Genomic DNA, 20,203 nt, shown 5'->3' on the forward strand with positions numbered 1-20,203 from the left:
AGCCCCATAGGGGGTCCTCAGAGTTACTGCAGGGGGGCCGCCAGATTAATGAAATTTGAAAGTAAAAAAAAAAGTATGTATATATACAGTAACATGAATACAACAAATTATGAGCAAACACAAATCACCCTATTCATGTAAAAATTCATTTAACTTACACAACATTGATGATTTACTTTACTAAAAACTAAAAGTAGCCACTATGGGAGCCATTCACAAATACATTTAAGCTTAAGGATTCACTGGGCCTTCCACATGTATAAATTATATATGAATATCCATTCATTTTCATCCATCTGGCCCAGTATAATAAGTGTAACTCAATTTTATATAATATATGTAGTAGGGGGTCCCTGCTCTGTCTCTCTTTCAAGGGGTCCTTGGCCTAAACAAGGTTAAAGACCCCTGCTCTCAAATTCAGATTTGAAATGTTGGTCTTTAACCATAGCACAATCTTTAGGCCAATTAAAGGCATCTTCCCTCTGGAAATTGCAAAACCACCGGTTTTTTGACACTTTGTTTGAGCTAAAAATGTTGTACTTTAATTATGGCACTCCCATTATAATTATCCTAAAACAGCAGTTCCCAAACGTTTCAGCTTGTGACCTCTTAAAGGAAAACTGTCTGCTTGTTTCTGTGAGCCGCAGGGTGTGTAGATATTTTAAAAGCGGTTTGTTGACATGTACTCACTGATAATAGTAAAAAGGCAAATCCTTCTTATAGTCAGGATTTTTGTGACCGTTCAGGTTGCATATTGTGGGAATTAGGTATTTTCTGCAAAGCCTATAGATGGAGGTACCCGCCAAGTGGTGGAGCCATCTTTCGGTCTCTCTTACACGTTGTTATAGAGCAAGACATCTACTCATCTGCAGGCCAGATTGCCATTAAGTGTACTCTTTATATTCATAGCCTCTGCCCTTTCTTCTAGTACCACCCGCACGCCACGATTACCACTTGTCCTCTTGAAACGATACAGACATGCTCCCAAATAAAAAAAACATTTCATTTTATTGCCCATTAAATGCTTTCTTTGTAGCACCACCCTTAAGACAAACTGTATTTGGGCGACGTCTATCTCACCCAGTAGAGTGTGCGCCCCATGTAGGCTGAGGCCTTGGCAGTGGCCCGGGTCCCCTCCTCTTGTCTTCAAGCTATCCTGTCGATTAAAGGCCATAAAAAGCCCCAAAAAATTATCTTAAAAACAAAAAAAAAGACTAACTGTATTGACTCCCACTACAGGAATAGCAAAATAATAGTCAGTGCTTCACACATTTGTGTGACATGAGCAAGGCCACACGGCATCTGTGGATGCATAATTCCACAGAATTTTCCGCAGATAAAATAAAATAAAAAATCTCCACACCAAGTGGAAAAACAGTGTGCTAAATTCCGCTGATTTTCATCTGGATCAATGCTGAAAACTGTAAAAAAAAAAAATATCTGGACATTCTGTTTTAGGAGCATTGCAGCCTCCAGGAGCCACTTGCAGGGCTTTTACATTTTAAAAACAAAGAGGGTACACAAGAATGTCGTTCCTAAAAGCATCCTTCCTCCAGGTTTTTTTTTTGTTTTTAAGATCATTATAGTGTTACTTTAATGACGCTGACATTTTATGCTCCCTGTGTACAGCCTGCTTTAGATAGACTTGATGTCGGAGCGATTTGTGTAGAAACGGCTACATCTACTGGATTAGTACTGTTGTTATCTTGTTTTTTGATCAGTGTTTATTGGAACATGCACAAAAGATTCTTTAATATGAACAGTTTTCCATCTTTTGATCACAGTTGTTGGAGTTTTCCCTCTCTGTGCTTTGACATCATAGCTTCACTTTTGATCATGAACACACCGTGTGGGAACCCAGATGTGGTTATCGATAACGGCAGCAATTACTCGGCTAATTAGTTTTTCCCTTTGAAAGAAAAGAATCCAGGTGGCACGCAGCATGCTCGGGGCCAATATACAACTCAAACTAAATGACATGTCAAAGCGTTATATCACGTTTCAAACCCGAGGCCCGCGGGCCAAATTCGGCCCCTCGCAAATTTTTGATCTGGCCCTCGTATCAGTTTAGGTTCCCAATAGATATAGGCCCGCCTAGTTGTGCGCCAAACCAAAAAGACGGGAAAATGTTTGCAAAGCAATTACGCGACACTCAATGGAGAATTGGGCAGATTTGCCGACATTGAGACTCAAAAATTCCCACAGAAGCAGATAGTTTTATATTTAGGCTGTGAAACAGGTTGCTGTGAGTCCTCTTTGAAAAATTTAATCATTGTTCTGCTTGATTTGCTAAACCCTATTGTGACAGTTTGGCTCAGGTTTAAATGATTTATCTTTTGTTTGGGGTGCCAGCCAGGTCTCTCTCCCCTATGATGGCTGAGGGACTTTTTATGCTTTATGTCGACCAAACTGTAAGAGAGAAGGCTATATGAGACATGCAATAATACACTCAAATATATTTGATTAAATAAAAGCATGACAGTAAACTCTACATGTCTGGCCCTTGATGTGATTCTCATTTTCCAGCGTGGCCCTTAGTGAAGTTGCGTGTGACACCCGTGCGGTATACTGATCATCAAACGAACTGAGTCAGTTTGTGTTGGTACCAGAGAACACTTTCATTCCCATCTGTCCATCTTCCCCCCTCCTCCAGGCATAAACTCCGAGGTGAAGTACTCCCTCCTGGCGGGCGACAGCGGCTACTTCTCTCTGGAAGAGTTCTCTGGGATCCTGCGGCTGGAGCGCCCGCTGACCGCCGACACCCCGCCCACCTTTGAGCTGAAGGTGAAGGCCACGGATCGCGGCCTGCCTCGTCACCTCTACTCCGTCGCCACTGTGACGGTGGACGTGGTCTCCCTGGACGACTACCAGCCCGTCTTCCTGAGCTCGGAGTACACCGCTCAGCTCCCAGAATCCTTGGCGGTGGGGTCTGAGGTGCTGAGCGTCTCCGCCCTGACCAGAGACGGCGGAGGGCCGGATCCCATCGTCTACCGCATCGTGTCCGGCAACGATGACGTACGCTTCCTGCTGGACACGCAGACAGGTTGGAAAACATTTCTTATCCATCCGTCTCGCACATTGTTGACACATTTACGAACCCCACCAAGTTTCCCAAGATGCATTCTTGTATTTAAAGGAGCACTGCAATGATTCATGATGCAACATACACTGACCAACCTTGGCCTTGACCAACTGCCACTTTGCTCGTTTGAAAGCCATGATGTCTCTCTCTCTCTCATGGGTGGGCCAAATTCTCTGGGCGGGCAAAGCAGAGAAAGGGGAGGTAACCTTGCTCCTTATGACCTCATAAGGAGAAGATTCCAGATCGGCCCATCTGAGCTTTCATTTTCTCAAAGGCAGAGCAGGATACCCAGGGCTCGGTTTACACCTATCACCATTTCTAGCCACTGGGGGACCATAGGCAGGCTGGGGGAACTCACATTAATGTTAAAAATCCTCATAAAGTGACATTTTCATGCCATGGGACCTTTAATGCAGCTTTAAATGTTTCTCGTGTAATCTGTTATGAAGGAAAACAGAAATTCTAATAACAAAATGTTTGCCGCATTCAGCAAATATTTGAAACATTGCTGGACAGTCTCAAAGCTTTGGCTGTTTGCTGTTAGCAAGATGCAGTATCTTCTCTTTTTGTAAGTGGTAAATCCATTTTAAAACCGCGCAAAAAAAGTTTTACACATTTGGACACAAAAATCAAGCAAAAATCTGGAAGCAAAGTTCTGTAATGCTGCTAGTCCACTCTGTATTTGTGTCGCAGGTTTAAAGTAATTAGTATTGTCTTTAATTAATAATAATGTTGATATTTTGTGCATATTAATATGTAACACCTAATAACTGAATCCCAGATAATTGCCTAATTAAATGATTTTAGACAGAAAATTAGAACACTAAAAGACTAGATGTGGTCTTTCCTCAGCTCTAAATTTTTTTGTACCCTTTTTTGTCTGTTTACCTGTTTAAAAGAATTCATTTTCTACGTAATTCATGATTTGTGTCTTATCTTTAGGTCTATTGCTTGAGCAAATCTTCCACCACATCCCGTATTATTTAGTTTTATTCTTTTCACTTCTTCTGACTGGCTTCTGACCTGAAGTTCAGTTTGGTTTGAGTTTTCTCAACTGCAGTCAGCGCCTTTTGGACCCTGTGGGACTATCTCACGGCGCCCTGCCGATAAATCATTAAAGGGCAAGCTGGTCAGAAGAACCTGGCTCATTGATCACTGCCTACTGCCTTAGGTTTAATGATTTTGGGAGAGCAGAGAGTTTGAGAAGTTTGGAAAGCAGACATGTGGGGATCAGAATATCAGACTGCTGGACAAACAAACAGGCCCTGGCAGGAATACATTAGAATTGGTATGGTTGTTCAGATTCTCGAGACGTGCATTGGCAGATTATGTATATTTATTCCAGTCAAACTAGAACAACAAAACAGTGAAGTATCTTTTGGGATAAACACCTCAGGCAGAGTTCTAATATTAATCAAGAATCAGAATCACAGCAGGCTCAGTCTGCCGTTCAGAGGGTTGAGTTAAGTTAGAGGGATGTGTTAATAAAGCTGCACTAATCCCTTTAAATGTGTAGTTAAGTGATAGCAGGCTGAAGAAGACTGACTTGTGTTCTTTCTCTGCAGAGCTTGTGCTGATCGTTAAATCACCTGATCAGCCTTTTTTTTCATGCTTTTCTTTGTTTACTCTGTCAGTATCTGGGAGCTGAACCAGTATCCCAGGTTCTCAGAGTCTGTTTCTAATTTACACTTAAAGTATCCAGTGTCACAGCCAAAAACAAATTTCCAAAAATTCTTCACTGTCAATGTGTGGTAGGTTTGGATAGTGTCTCTCTTGTATTAGGTGTCAACCAGCAATGAATTGGTGAGTCAGCATTTGTGTAAAGACATGCACGGTTTTCCCCAGTGAATTGCAAGCCTGATGGCCCACCAAGCCTAAATTGCCCCCCACCAGGTTTATAAGCCACTAGGATTTTTTTTTTTTTAAACTACAGTTACAGTGGTGCGGCTCGGTTATACAGGTAGCTCTGGCAGGCAATAATCCCTTTCCGACCAGACAGATTTTTGCAGTTCCTAGAACATAACGTTCATATACGTGTTCCGACTGGACCAATTTGGGGATTATTAAGTTCCTCTGACCACACTTCCTGTAACTCTTTCAGCTCCTACTTCAGGGCAGGGTCTTTTCCCTTTTCCGCATAGTGACCTAGGTGCATTATTATATTATAATATAAATAAACAAAAAAGCAACCCAGCTTCCCTGGCCCAAATAGACCGAAATAATACCATTAAAAGAAATACATATAAACCATGATAATATCTCGTGAATAATGTTGATTAAAACAGCGGTTATTGGGCTAAAAATACCAATAATAAAACTCACAGATTTTGAGTTAAGGGGGCGTGGTACGCAACGGGTACCCCTATTTCATTGAAACCTAACACCAGGGGTCCTTGACCATGCATCATACTTTTGACGAGTAGGGAGTGAGACTGTGTTGAAGAGACATATCTTGGTGTTATAAGCTCATTTAAGGAATAGCTCAGTGCTTAGTGTGTACGTGAGAGAGGGTTACGGTGTCAGCGCTTAGAGCAGACAGCTGTCAGCTATCAGAGCTGAGAATACATCAGCAGTTTACTTGTTAAAGCGCAACTCTCGCTAAAATTCAACCTAGGGTCTTTTTGTGAATATACCCGAATCAAACTTTAGTTTAAAAGCATAGTTAGGAAACGGCACTTTCATTATTTACTGTATTTTCATTTTTCGGTCAAATGGCCTTTTGAATGGGAGAGCTAGGGTCACTACTATCATCGTATCGAAATCGCTATTTTTAAAACACTAAGAAGGCTCAACACAACACACACATATACACACACACACACACACACACACACACACATATATACACACAAATATGAATTTTTGCTTATTCAGAGCCATGCACGGCTCCCAACAATCTTCTCACATGAATAAAAGGTAACTTTAAGGTTTTAAGATAAACAGCAGCATCCTCTATGGTTCACCTGCAAAAGCCTTCAATAAACTCCAATACATCCAAAACTCTGCTGCCCGTCTCCTCACCCACACCTGTTCCCGTGATCACATCACTCCCGTCCTTCGGAACCTCCACTGGCTCCCTGTTTCCCAACGTATCCAGTTTAAAGTCCTCCTCCTCACCCACAAAGCCCTCCATAACCAGGCTCCGTTTACTGAGCGCTTGTTTTATGTGTTGGTTGTATTGCTTCCCTTTTTTAATGTGCTACATGTGCTGGTTTTACTGTAAAGTGTCTTTGAGTACCATGAAAAGTGCTATATAAATAAAATGTATTATTATTATTATTATAAAGATGGTTAAGGTTAGGTAAGAAATGGTTTGCTGAGATTTAAATGGGGAGAGCTTATAAGGGTGAAAACATGGATTCATTCATTAATGTATTTGCATGGAATTGCAGTAAAGAGGTAACATTTTTAAGCATTCGTCAGAAATTAAATGAATACAAAGGCATTTATTAACACAAGCAAAAATGTAGGTCACTGGTTGAGTTGGACGTTTATCTAAAAGTTAAAAACAGACAGTACAAAGCGATGAGTTCCTTGTTTTTGTAAAAAATTATTTGTAATCAAGTTGTTGTTTTTTTTGTCCACTGCCTGACGAAAAGATCATGACTCCGACCGGCTTGTTGGATAATTCATGAGGTTTTCTTTTATGTCCACAGAATGATTCAAATGTATTAAATAAATGATGGTGGCGCTGCGTCATCAGTAAGCCTTTTCAAGGATGCTGCTAAGGACGCACTAAATCTCACACTGGCCCTGGATCAGAAGACATACAGTACCCTTGTTTGTCATAATATGGCAGGTGACCGATGGACAGGGTTTACACAACGTGACAGTGTAATGTGTCGCTGAATTATAGGGACATGTTTCACAGTCCACATATCTCTGTGGCTGAAAGTTAAGTGTCATCCCATCTGACTAAGCAGGATGATGATATATTTATGATGATATAGCAAAAAGGTGTCACTGTGCATGGACTGCGAATAGAAGTGATTAAAAGAGATGCCATATGATTTATATAAGAATTTTTGCATGAAGGGAAGACTTATTATCGGACGCAATCAAAATCTGCAGATTATTTTTCAGCTTTCAGCAGTGATGCAGAATGATGCAGACTGTTTTTTGCCTGGGATACAGATGTTTTAACATTCTGAGTTTAATTTTTTTATTTATTTTTTGGTTTAAAATCTGTGGAATATTCTGCAGAATATTCTGCAGAATATTCTGCACATTCTGTGTGACCCTGCTTCTTGCCTTCTAATGAGTGGTAAGGATATACTCCTGCATACGCAGACAGTTTTCACAGTTTGTTGCGGAGTCATACATTTTGGGATGCATTTGTATAATATAATTTAAAAAATGATTGTAAAACAACCCGATCACGACTGTTTTGTGGTTCATGTCCTATCATCTACTGGCTTGACCTCCGTGAGTTGACAAGATCTCAGAGACACGCATGAATATATACTTTATATCCCTTTTTATCCCTCCATTCATTTCACATACATAAGAATAGATAGATAAGAAAGGCTCAGTAGCAAAGGATGATTGTTTCAAGGTTGGTTTACGCTGAATAATCTTCAGAAAGTAAAATGGCGTATCAATTTGATTTACATTTATACCAATTAAAACAGACGAGAGGTTTTGTTCAGAGTTTTTAGAGAGTGGAATGTAACAGATTTGCAACGAGTGTCATCTGGGCTCTTTTATACTGTCTCTGCTTTAGATATAGGGACGGCTGTGGCTCAGTGGTAGAGCCAATGGGAAGGTTGGTAGTTCGATCCCTGGCCCTGCAGTCCCATGTCGAAGTGTCCTTGGGCAAGACACTGGGCAAGACAGGTGGCACCTTATATGGCAGCCTCGGCCACAGTGTATGAATGTGTGTGAATGGTGAATGGTTCCTGTACTATGTTAAAGTGCTTTGAGTAGTCGTTTAGACTAGAAAAGCGCTATATAAAAACAGTCCATTTACATGGACTACACTGTGTCATCAGCACATGTACAAATGTGTTTGTTTGAGTATCAAGGCCACATTATTGTCCAAGAAATTCTTTCATTCTGTGTGTGTGTGTGTGTGTGTGTGTGTTGTTTGAGTGAGTGTGAGACACGTAGGAAACAAAAGTTGACCATGACAAATCACATCTGGTGTCTTCTTTCTGAGAAGTTGCATCACGCAGGAAGAATGAGCTTAGATTGCTTTGAGCAAAACATGAAAAATGAAAATCGATACGAACCATTATTGACAGACACGTTGCAGCGGGAGCACAATGCAGCCATGTAGGATAGTTGCTTCTTCTATACTAAAGACACAACATGCAGAGTTTTACATTAGTAAGTGCCAAAATGAATCTCAGACATTGGCATAATTTACACTTTCACAACTGTTCAAGGACAACGCGGTCTCACGGCATTTCGTGAAATGGTCACGTTATTTTAATCTATTGATCCGTGTTCACTGGGACGTTTTTCTTGTTTTTTCCGTGGTGGCCAGCACGAAATGGTCTATACGGAGATTGCGGGGGAGGACGCGTCACACGCCGGGAGACGGCCGCGGGGGACACGCGACAATAAGAGGATGGCGGAGGTTGGGTTTAGGAAAAAAACAACGGGGAAAGAACGCCTCGCACGCCGGGAGACTGCTGCGGGGGATGCGTGACAATAACGGAATGGCAGAGATTGCACTCCAGCCACGCCCTGAAAGCCTCCCCTGCATAATGGCACCATAAGTTACACAATGAATATCATGATATATTGAAGTAGAACTAGCAATTGAGACCATAAAGTCATTATAAACTGTTTACTGTGGTAATAAATCAAGTGAGAAGCAATGTAATTTCCCTTTAGACTTCTATGGAAACTGACTTTGTTTTGGAGCCACTGGAGTCTCCCCCTGCTGTCTACACACTTTTTATCATTTCTAAAAGTCTTCACCCTGGCCTGAGTTTTCCAAAAGCTCCTTTTACAGTGACTTAAAATGCTGTTTGTGTGTGGACGAAAAGCCAAAACGCAAAGAAAAAGCTATGTTTTAAAAGCTATGTGTACGTGTGGACCAGGCCTGAGGTTGGTTGTACAAATCTCCTTGATCCAAGAAAGATCAATGAAGCAACATCTGTGCTGTGTGTACAAGGTGCACAAATGTAACCTGTTGAAACCTGGAGGTGTTTAGTTTGAGAGGGAATGGTAGATGGTTGTTTTTGTTGGATCCCATTTAGTTTTATCTTCACGAAGTGTGGTTCAGCAGACTGGCTGGCAGCCCTAGAAAACAGGGCGCGTGTTTCACCCACACACTGCTGGATGTGAGTCGACACATACACTCAGACATTGTGTGGCATAATGAGCTTACTAACAGAGGTATCTTGTCTCGTCAGACCTGCTAACTGTAATAAACAAGTTAGAACAACGGGTTCTGTCTCCAGCAGCTGGATCATCAGAACACAAATGATATGTTTACTGTAGATTTGGTTTGTTGGCAGTTGAGAGATGTGTGATTTGGATGGATAGTTTACGAGTTTACTTAGAGAAGAAGACGGGAAGACTGAGATTGGTAAAGCCATACTGACAGAGCTTCATGAAAAGGAAAAGAGAATAGTATAATAGGACGAATAATGTCAAGTCACAACATGCTGCTGTCAGTTTTGTTTTATGTTGTAATTTCAGTACTTCTGATGATTTCTTAATCCAACAAAGGCTGACTGAGTGTCGTTCGTTCTTCTCGTTTCTTTATGCTGAGGTTTTATATTTTTCCTAAATAATCACTAAATCCCATGAAAAGACCAAAACCAATAATGTGTTTTGGTCTGTCTGTGGCTCTCAGCTCAAATCCCATCGGTGCCCTTTGGTGGTGCTGTGCACTGTGTTTTATTCAATATATTTGGTATTTTTCAAAACCATTGAGATCTTGACTAGAATTTAAAACAACCTTCTGTATCTTTGAAGGGCGTTCAGCCTTGTAACATGTATTATTTGTAATGATAGACTCACCGGTAAATCTGACGGGGGTGTGGAGGCTGAAGAAAAACACAGAACAATATCAAGACCTTGCACATGTTTTATGAATCCCACAGTATTTGGCTCGTGTACTGGGCAGCTTTGTACAAGTAGTGAACTTTGTGCTGTATGTTGTATATCAGAGGTAACTGTTTAAAAGTTAAGGGTTTCATCTCCCCCAACAAATCATGTAACCTTACATCAGAACGCTGTCTTTCTGTGATGTTTTTTTACTAAAATGACCAAAGGTATAAAAGGTGTAATAGATCTGACTAGTGTCCAAAGTAAATTTCCCACTTCTAATGGGGTTTGTTGTACGAACGGGTCCATTCTATATGGCATCGTCTCACATTTTTCAATAATAATATCAAGTCTTTACCCTGTGCTCTTGCAGGCCTCCTGACCCTCACCGCCCCGCTGGACTTTGAAGTTTCCCGGCAGTACTACCTGTCTGTAGAGGGAAGTCGTGGCAAGTCGTCCCTCAGCGACATCACCACGGTTATCATCAACGTGACGGACCTGAACGACAACGCGCCAGTGTTCGGACGAGGCGACTACAGCGCAGAGATATCGGAGGATCTGACGCCTGGAAGCCTGGTGATGAAGGTAAGAGCACAGAGGGACACCGCTATTTTTGTGTATATATATATTAAGGCTGTAACGGTTCATCTATTGTAACGGTTTGTGTATTCGTGCCTAACCATCACAGTACACACAACCACCTGCAGAATACAAGGTATGTAGATTGATTTTTAAGATCGACAACGGTCAGTTTAAAAGATTTTCATCAGCTTTTATTTATATATACAGTATATATATACATATAGTTTTTGTTGAGTAATTCTGAGTATTTAGAACATTGGTGTTTGACCCAAATGCAGTTAGTTACACATTTTTAAAGGGAAGGTGTACTTTAAGTATGTTTCGAACCAACAGCTGCTGTCTTTCAAGTACCAACAAGCGGGGCTGTAAAGAAATAGTCAAGTGTTACATTGATTAAATGAGTTAATGAGGAATTCTTCAACATATGCACACGTCATACATACATCATAGGCATAAAAACATCAGCAATCTTTAATTGAATCACTGAATTGTGGATTGGATTTTAAATTAAATATATTTCCAAGGTTCAATTTAACTGAAGGACATTTCTCCGTTATGCTTCAGAACAGAATTTTCTGTGTTGTGCCTTTCAACCTCAACACTCACACACAGAGTACACAGAGTACACACACACACACACACACAGAGTACACAATTGACATGCATCAGCACACGCATAGCAAAGGGGTTCGATACAAATATTTGTTTTTATTATCTCACACAGACACACATACACACACACACACACACACAGGAGAATACACACGTGTAAGCAATTTGACATTCTCTGACACCTGGCAGCTAGCCTGGTCCTACCAGACTCTTGTACATTTCAAGCGTTACCTTCCTTGAAGGCGGGTACTCTGTTGAAGTTTAAAACTATTGGTTCTGCCCAGAGCCACTCTGGTAGCCTGGCTCCGCCCTCCTACGTAATGTCTGGTAGGACCAGGCTAACAAGAGAGGAGACGACAACAAATATCGGCTTAGCATCGCTAGCGTTCGCCTTAGCCAACTCCTTCACCACTAACGACGGAGCGAGCTGGAAAATCAAACTGTTCCCGAACCCCGTGGGGAGGAGGGCCACAACATCACGGCTACCAACAAAACTCAGCAAAGAGTGTTCTTGCTCGGGCTTTCATTTCTGGATATTCGGCAGCGTTGCCACAACGGACTGAATGGCTTCGCTCGCATCTTTCTCCGCCGCCATTACGGAACTACAACTCAAACTAGCGCACAACCTCAACGTCATCGTTCTCAGCCGCTCCCTCTGTTCACTGATTGGACCGGTAAAGATTGGCCGGAGAAAACCCAAGAATATATGCCGCAAACCCAGACGGAGTACTGAAGGGAAATGAAAATTGAGCGGAAGTACTTAGGAGGGGGGGAGCCAGGCTACCTGGCAGCCTGCTGATGATTCTAATAATTATAAAAAGATTACACACAAACAGAGAATCTCATGAAAAATCAAATACACTGGTACTTATAATAATACACACAGTAACAATCAGGCAGTATGAGATGATGTGTAAAAAACGCACCGATACGCACACAAACACACACAACATGCACGCACACACACACACACACACACACACACACACACACACACACACACACACACAGTTATCCAACAACATGTCAGCTGTCATCTGTCGGGCCGGCAGCAGAGATAAGACAGCAATAACACAGCTCAGCGGCTCGCTGATGGTCAGGCCTCGGCTGGGTGATGAGTCTGTAATCATAGGGTTTCATTTTTGACATTTTTCTTTTCCCGTCGGCTGTTTCCATCGCTCATTTTTCAACATTTAACTGCAACATGTCACAGTTTGAACTGTTTTCACATACCGGGGAGAGAGTCCTCTGTCAGTGGAGCACAATTATAGGAACTGTTGTTACAAAATGATGAAGTAATAAAGAGGAAAACAAGCTCAGTACATGGTTTTATTGGTCCATCTTAATGAGTCATCTTTGGCTGTTATTGACCCCAAACGTCTTTCTTTTTTAAACAAATGAAACAATCTGCCACTGAAGACTATTACATACACCCTGTTTAATTTTTTTTCAGGAATTTTCAATTTACAACTAATTAAAAAAACTCTAATGTGTTTGGCATGAAGCCTTCATCGCAGCAGGTTAATAACAAAGCTTAAACAAGCTACAATCAGAACAAACTGCACATGAACACAGGTGTTAGAGATATCAGGTTATTGCAGTGCAACACATTCTCTGCTGGAATGACCCTAGAGGGCACGTAATCACATTTTCTTTACGATTAACAATTTTTATTCATTTTTAAGCGGTATACAAAATACACAATTTACCACAAGAACACATTTGCCATCACCACTTAGACAAAAATCAAGAAAATACTTTATCGCATTTCTTCACTGAAAGGACACCCTATATGGCACTTTACTTTGTTTTCTTCACTGGAAGGACCCCCTAGGGTACTTTATCATGTTTGCTTCACTGGAAAGACCCTGTAGAGGGCACTTTATCACATTTTTGCCACTGGAATGACACCATACAGGGCACTTTATCACATTTTCACCACTAGAAGGATACCATACAGGGCACTTTATCACATTTTCTTCACTAGAAGGACATCATACAGGGCACTTTATCACATTTTCACCACTAGAAGGACACCATAGAGGGCACTTTATCACATTTTCACCACTAGAAGGACACCATAGAGGGCACTTTATCACATTTTCTCCACTGGAATGACACCCTGGAGGTCAATTTAGCACATTTTCTCCATTGTAAGGACACAGTATAGGTCACTTTACTTTGTTTTCTTCACTGGAAGGACACAGTAGAGTGCACTTTATCAAATTTTATCCACTGGAAGGACTCCCTAGAGGGCACTTTACTTTGTTTTCTTCACTCGAAGGGCACACTAGAGGGCACTTCATCAACACATTGGCCCCACATTGATGGCACTTTATCATGTTCTATCTACCATCGGGGCATCCAAGTGGGCACTTGGAGTGTTTTTTTGTCCCCATGGAGAAGTGCTCTAGATAACCGTGACCTCTGACTTTTATGTATTATTGGCATTGTTGTTGCTCTGTTGGGTGCTATCAGTTTAGTGTGTGGACTTCTGCCTGACCTCTGACATAGCTCAGGAAAAAGGCAAGACAAAAGGGAGACGTATTATTCCTCTCCTCCCTTTCTTTACCTCCAGGTTACAGCAACTGATCAAGACGGTCCCATCAACAATCTGCTGCGTTACTCCATTGTGAGCGGAGACGCTGCGCAGCAGTTCTCTATTCACCCTCGTAGCGGAGAAATCACAGTCCGCACTGCGCTGGACAGAGAAGAGGTCAGTATGTTTCTGTACGGTTAAATAAGTCGAAACGAACAACGACAAAAGGCAGATATAAAGATGAATTTTTTTAAACACAAGATATGAAGGTTAAACAATTCTGAAAGTAAAAGAAACAACAAGCAAATAGAAAGGAACAAAAATGATTGTAAAAAAGTTAAATAAAAGAACATTGTGAATGTCCCCTCTTTTTCCTCTCCAGATCCCTCATTACTCTCTGACGGTGCAGGCAGCAGATGAAGGGGATCCTCCCCTGTCCTCGGCGGTCCTCATCACCATCACTGTCACCGATGTCAACGACAACCCGCCCGTCTTCTCCCAGGTCAACCACAGTCTGCTGCTGCAGGTATGACAGCCACAACATCTCCTACACGTCTGCTCAACAGGGCCGATGCAGGGTCCAAAATGAACTTTTTTGTCCACCAGCCAAAAGGCAAGTGAATGTTTAAATTGGACCAGCCACACGATAACCATTGTTTTTTTGGCTGGTGAGTGAAAGCGAATCTACCAGCCACTTGCAAATTTTACCAGCATTTGGCTAGTAGATGGTGCTAATTTTGGACCCTGGACGCATGTGTTGCCACGGTGCTACATTTCTTACAAAACCTTTGATTTATCTGATAAAATCATATTTCCCTTCTATTTCCATCACATAGAGCGTTTTATTTACAAGTTAAAATTGTAAAAATAAAAAAAAGTTTCACCCAGTTTGAGTTTGTATGCCTTAAAGTGCATGCACTGAATGTGTAGCCTCCAATAATTAGGAGTATGCTTCTTCTTTTTTGCCTTTAACCCTGTTTCAGTAATTTATTTGACCCCTGCGGGACACTGTAGGCAAGTCTGAGAGACTCATTGCAATGTATTGTGGTTGTGAAAAACAGCTTTGGTTTTGTGTTCAGAAACCAACCACGTTCACAGCCTGGAGCAGTTTAAAAAAAAAAAAAGTTGGCACCACGCTGCCCGCAGTAGACGAACACCGACCTTACAGCAAGCACTGCATTAAGAAAAAGAAAGTTACCCAGAAAGCTCCGGAAAGAATCACCTGCTCATTAGCTCCCGCAAATAACCTCTGGTGTCCCGAAGAGGGTAGGGGGGGGAAATAGCGCTTGCAATCATGTGTGAAATTGGACAACACAAGGGACAAATATTAACTCGCTTTAACTTGAACATAAGCAGATACTCCCGAAAAGTTTAGTTCATCTGTTCATGTTAGGTCACTGACTTAAAAAAACTTGCAAGTTTTAAGTTATTCTCCAGAAAAACAATATCAAAAACATTCCTCCTGGCTGCCTAACAAGGTGATACTGATGACAGATGTTGTAATGATTGAAGATAGTTAAAGAGAAATCTCTGAAGATCTGTCATTTTCTCTCAACATATCTTTCTGGGTCATTATAACTCCATCTCCAGCGCAGTCCAGTGGAAAATATGCTGACCTGTAAGTGTTGCTCTATCATAGCTGCAGCGCCCAGACCTCATTAAAACTGTGTGCTAAAACCAAAGCGGTTTCTGAGCCTTGTGGGGATCAAAGAGGCAGGAAGATCGGCTGTCATGATTTGTGTATGTGTGTGTGTGTTTGAGAGTGTGTGTTGCTTGCAGGACATCAATGCCACCCTTTCACCTAAAACCTCTAATTACAGGCAGGGACGTGCACAGGTACGGGCTGTTGTTGCTCATTACTTAAGTTAAATCAAATTAAATTCCCTATCTCATTCAATCTTCCCCTCTGCCTCCAGTTACGTGACTGTTGTTTATATTCTCACACACGGAGCAGTGCAAGCCCTTCCGCCTTCACGAGAGTTTTTAAAGTTATGGAGATTATGACAAATGCCCTGTGAATAGGGACCAAAAAAATCCACTTGAGCTTTGAATAAAGTGCAGCTTCAGCTTGTAACGTGTGCATCAGTTGCGCAGCATTGCCTTATTGTAACGTAAAATGCCATGTTATCGACCAAAGCTAGTGACATAACGTATGTTGCAGCAGCAGGCTAACGTAGCTACGTCACGTCCGTTACATGAGTGTGCGTTCTGTAGAGAAGAGAGAGGCTCAGGGATAGGATGGTTTGGGCTCTTGAATCATGATAGGTTATACGTTGTTTAACAGTCAATGTGTTATAACGTGAGTTAATACGTGAGTTTTCAATCAACAATCAGATGTGACGTTAGTGAAAGTGAAAGTCGCCTTATTTTGTTATTAGATGATAAATTAATGTCCCAATTGATTAATGTAATAAACGTTGCATTTAAAACAATAAAAAAAATGTATAGCCTAGTTAGTTTTGTGAGCTTAAGTATGCTTTCACAACAAAGACGACTGAAGAAGAGAGAGAAAGAGCTCCAAGAAGCAGCTCAAAGATCTGCAGCTTTGCAGAGCTAGATTCAAACTGCCTGCTGGCCTGCTGTGAGAGAAGCATTTGATAATGTCAAGTAACCATCCTACATTATTCATTTAATGTGAAGTAGGCCTATTTTTAATCAGGGGCATTTTCTTTAAGTTTGAGTAGGCTAATAACTCATTAAAAACAAATGTTCTGTTAATAATAAATACACAGTAAATTGTGTCTGTGCCGTATATTATGGCATTGTGAATTAGTTATTATTTTATATATATATATATATCAAGAGTTCCAGTTCACAGAGCATTTGAGAACCTTGGGATCGAGTAAAATACTGTTACTAGCTGTAGTCATGTTGTAATTGTTGTTTATAATATATATGCTTCTGTATATGAACATAAATATTATATATGGTGCCAAATCATAACAATGGTTATCTCAACCAGAATCACTGAGTGCAGCCACAGTCTAAATATAAAGGTCAACTGTCAGTGTTCAGTTTTTTTAGTTTTTTAGTGTTGCCTTTTTTCCAGATTAGAGCAATCGCCCCTCCAAATGTCTGTGCACGTCCCTGATTATAGGGCTAAGTTTGCTAGAGTGAACGTTTACCTCCACTTTTATGTGTTTGTGTGTGTAAAAGTTTCAGTATGAAATAGTTGCCTGTAAGTACATTTTTTGTCTTCATGCATGTGCGTTCATGCCTCTGGCAGCAGAACTATCACAGAGTTGTTTCAGTCACGCTGTCTGTTGCCCACAGACTGTGCCAGCTCTCCATCACTCTGCCTGCTGCAGCTCTGCCAGCTCACAAACTCGTATTCAGTCACAGAATAGCAGGCTCATGAGCCAAAACCTGTGCTCTGTGTGGTGACGAATCCTAACTACGTGATATCGTCCCATCGGCTAATGTCCACTGCCAGCTCGGCCTGATGAAGAAAAAGCTCTGATTGATGATTTATGGATGGATGATGGATTTTGCTAAAACTGGAAAGGAGTTGTCATTTTTTTCCAAACAGGTGTTGCCAGTCAGCAGCAGCGGTGGCGTCGTCTCTCCCGGAGACATTGCATGCCATTGATTAACTATTTGTCACTGTTGGACGCCTTTTTTAATAATACAACTGGCACATCTGTTGTAGTAGAAGAGTCAGCGCTCTGAGTGTTTGACTAAAAGCAGCAGATGTACAGGTAATTCGGTATCTTTGCAGAACATCTTCAAAGGATGCAGAAGCGCTACTACACCACGACCAATCACGTTGCATCTGTGTTGGTTTACTGCTCGTCCTGGAAGTGCTGACTGAAGTTTGTCTTCACTTCGGCATGCTAAACAGTGAGACATGAATAATCCATGTGAGCTTGTATCTAGGGCTGGGTGATATGGAGAAAATCAAATATCATGATATTTTTGACCAAATACCTCAATATTGATACCACAACGATATTGGACTGTTGACTATTGGTGCGTTCAAAAAATATTTACTCAATGAGATTTTTGATAATGTGGATATAATAACTAAGTGGGTAAAGGCAAATAATAGAACAGTTACAACAGTCTGGTAAGTTCGGAAAATGTCATAACTTTACTGTAACTTTAAAACCAGGAAAAGACAACACTTATGCCATATTACGATATTCAAAATCTAAGACGATATCAAGTCTCATATCACGATATCGATATAATATCGATTTATTGCCCAGGTCTACTTGTATCACTCCCAGCATCTGCCACTTTTCTGTTGAGGAAGGATGATTTAGAAAATACTTTTAGAATTTTGGATCAACATTGATTCGCAGGTCGAAAGACGTCAAGATGTCTCGCTAACTTTGTTGGAAAAGTAAATCTATGTGACATTTGGCCTTTCTTTTAACAGCATTTTTTTTTATAATATATGCTACTGTATATAAACATAAATACTATTTATGGTTATTAACAATGGTTATCTCAACCAGAATCATTGAGTGCAGCCACAGTCTAAATATAAAGGTCAACTGGCAGAACTAGTGTCAGTGTTCAGTTCTTTCAACATGTAACGCAGTTCACATTAAAATATAGTTATTTAAAGCTGCAATATGTAAAAATTCTGCCTCTGACCACCTGATTATTCTACAAACAAAAACATATGCGTTTAAATGTGTTTTTCTAAAGATCTAGTTGTTGTCAGGTGTGTTACATCGCTTAACTCACTGAACCAGCCACTGTTTGACGATTATCCTACTTTGTGCTTGTGTAAGTGGATTTCCTTTTTCACCCTGTGTGAAACCAAGAGAGACGACTCTAGCTCAGTGAAATCTCATCACACTGCACCCTGAAATTCTCTTTTTTTATCTTTAATGGACATGTATCCTCCCCATGTGCTCACCCCACTGTACAGTTTCCCGGTCAGTGCTCACAATTACACAATACACATGAGCACCCACTGAATCAGTGCATGTGGTCTATTCAACTTAACAACTGCAAAAGACCAATAAATTCCTTACGGGGAACTCTGGAACCGGGGTGATACTGTGGTGAAGCGAAGCAGACTATCTGTGGGTGGGAAGGTAAATCTCTCCCAGCATTAATGCCTTGCTCAAACCACCGACCTGCATAGGGAATCAAACTCATAACCCTGACTCACTCTTTAAGTAACTTCTTTTGTATTCCTCACACTCTGATGAAGACATTCTTTGTGTTTTGGGATGCAGGCTCTAATTGAAATTTGAAAGACCACACCGTTTTAGCCCATTAACTCCAAATTGCCCATCTCCCAAAGGAAGCTGTAAGTTTTTTAGATTGATAACCCATCTTCATCGTATTACATTACGTGTCATGTCATTTATATATATTTTTTATTTTTTTTATTTTTTGTTTTAGTATTAGTGTCAGCAGGCTAAAAGCGCACAGACTTATTTTTAAGGTGGGTAATCCATCACAGTGAACAATTTAAGGACTTTATTATTTTTGTAGTTAAAGTTACTGGGCTGTGGAACCAAAGTTGCAAGCAGGGGCCATTTTAAAAAACCTTTTTTGATGTTACAGTAACTTTTGATACAGTGAGCTGCCATAAAGTTTTAAGTACTAAGGGACCGTTCGGTATTTATGGAATGGACCACCAGAGGAAAATAGGGGAGGGTCATGTCTTTTTATTCTTTATTGAGGGGAGGGTCATCCAACATTTTTCAGTCCGGTGGAGGGGTCACCCAACTTTTGTATTCATGAAACAGCAAAATTTCAAAGTGGCTTGTTTGTTGCATACTTTTCCATGTATCTCTTAGTCTCAGCCCCGCTACCAGACGGGTCTGACCCATGAGTTTCCTGTGGGGCAGGTGGAGCTGCCCCCCTGGTGGCTGAAACGGAATAGTGGAATCTAATTATGTCTTGCAAGATCTGATGTTTTATAAATATCTTAAATAACACAAAACAACTAAATGGTGGTATGTAATACAAATGATTTCATATACTGCTTTAGTAAAAAAAAATATTTCCTGGCTGACGATGGGAGCAGCAGGACGCAAAAAATCTAAAATTACTGTTGCACTGTGTCTGGACATCTTACCGTGCCAACGTTGCAATAAAGGTTTCCTAAATGCCACATTTGATGTCAGTTTACTAATTGATTGCGGGTTTCTGTAGATTTGGACTTTTATACGTTTATTCCACTTTGTTTAAACGACGAAGTGGAGGAAGCCTAGTGACGCGTCCATAGCAACCAGTTTGTGTGTTGAATGTTACCCAGAGTGCTTTGCTGAATGGTCTTAATGTTTTATTGTTTTATTTCATGTGAATACTAGTTTACTAGAGGAGTAACTTAGTATTTGAAGTAATGCAGTAATGCAGGAAGTGGGGTGGTGATGGCGCAGTGGATATGACACGTGCCTTTGGAGTGGGAGATC

General features: G+C 40.9%; 1 protein-coding gene across 1 annotated transcript in view; it reads left to right on the forward strand.

Moving 5' to 3' along the window:
- Positions 1-20,203, forward strand: part of fat2 (FAT atypical cadherin 2) — a 130,927-nt gene that overhangs the window by 67,183 nt on the left and 43,541 nt on the right. The window contains exons 16-19 of the mRNA XM_039813545.1: positions 2,654-3,043; positions 10,461-10,672; positions 13,860-13,997; positions 14,203-14,346. Of these exons, the coding sequence (XP_039669479.1) occupies positions 2,654-3,043; positions 10,461-10,672; positions 13,860-13,997; positions 14,203-14,346 (884 nt within the window). The remainder of the gene's footprint in view (positions 1-2,653; positions 3,044-10,460; positions 10,673-13,859; positions 13,998-14,202; positions 14,347-20,203) is intronic.

This window comes from Perca fluviatilis, chromosome 10 (genome assembly GCF_010015445.1).
Source record: "Perca fluviatilis chromosome 10, GENO_Pfluv_1.0, whole genome shotgun sequence".
Classification (NCBI taxonomy): domain Eukaryota; kingdom Metazoa; phylum Chordata; class Actinopteri; order Perciformes; family Percidae; genus Perca; species Perca fluviatilis.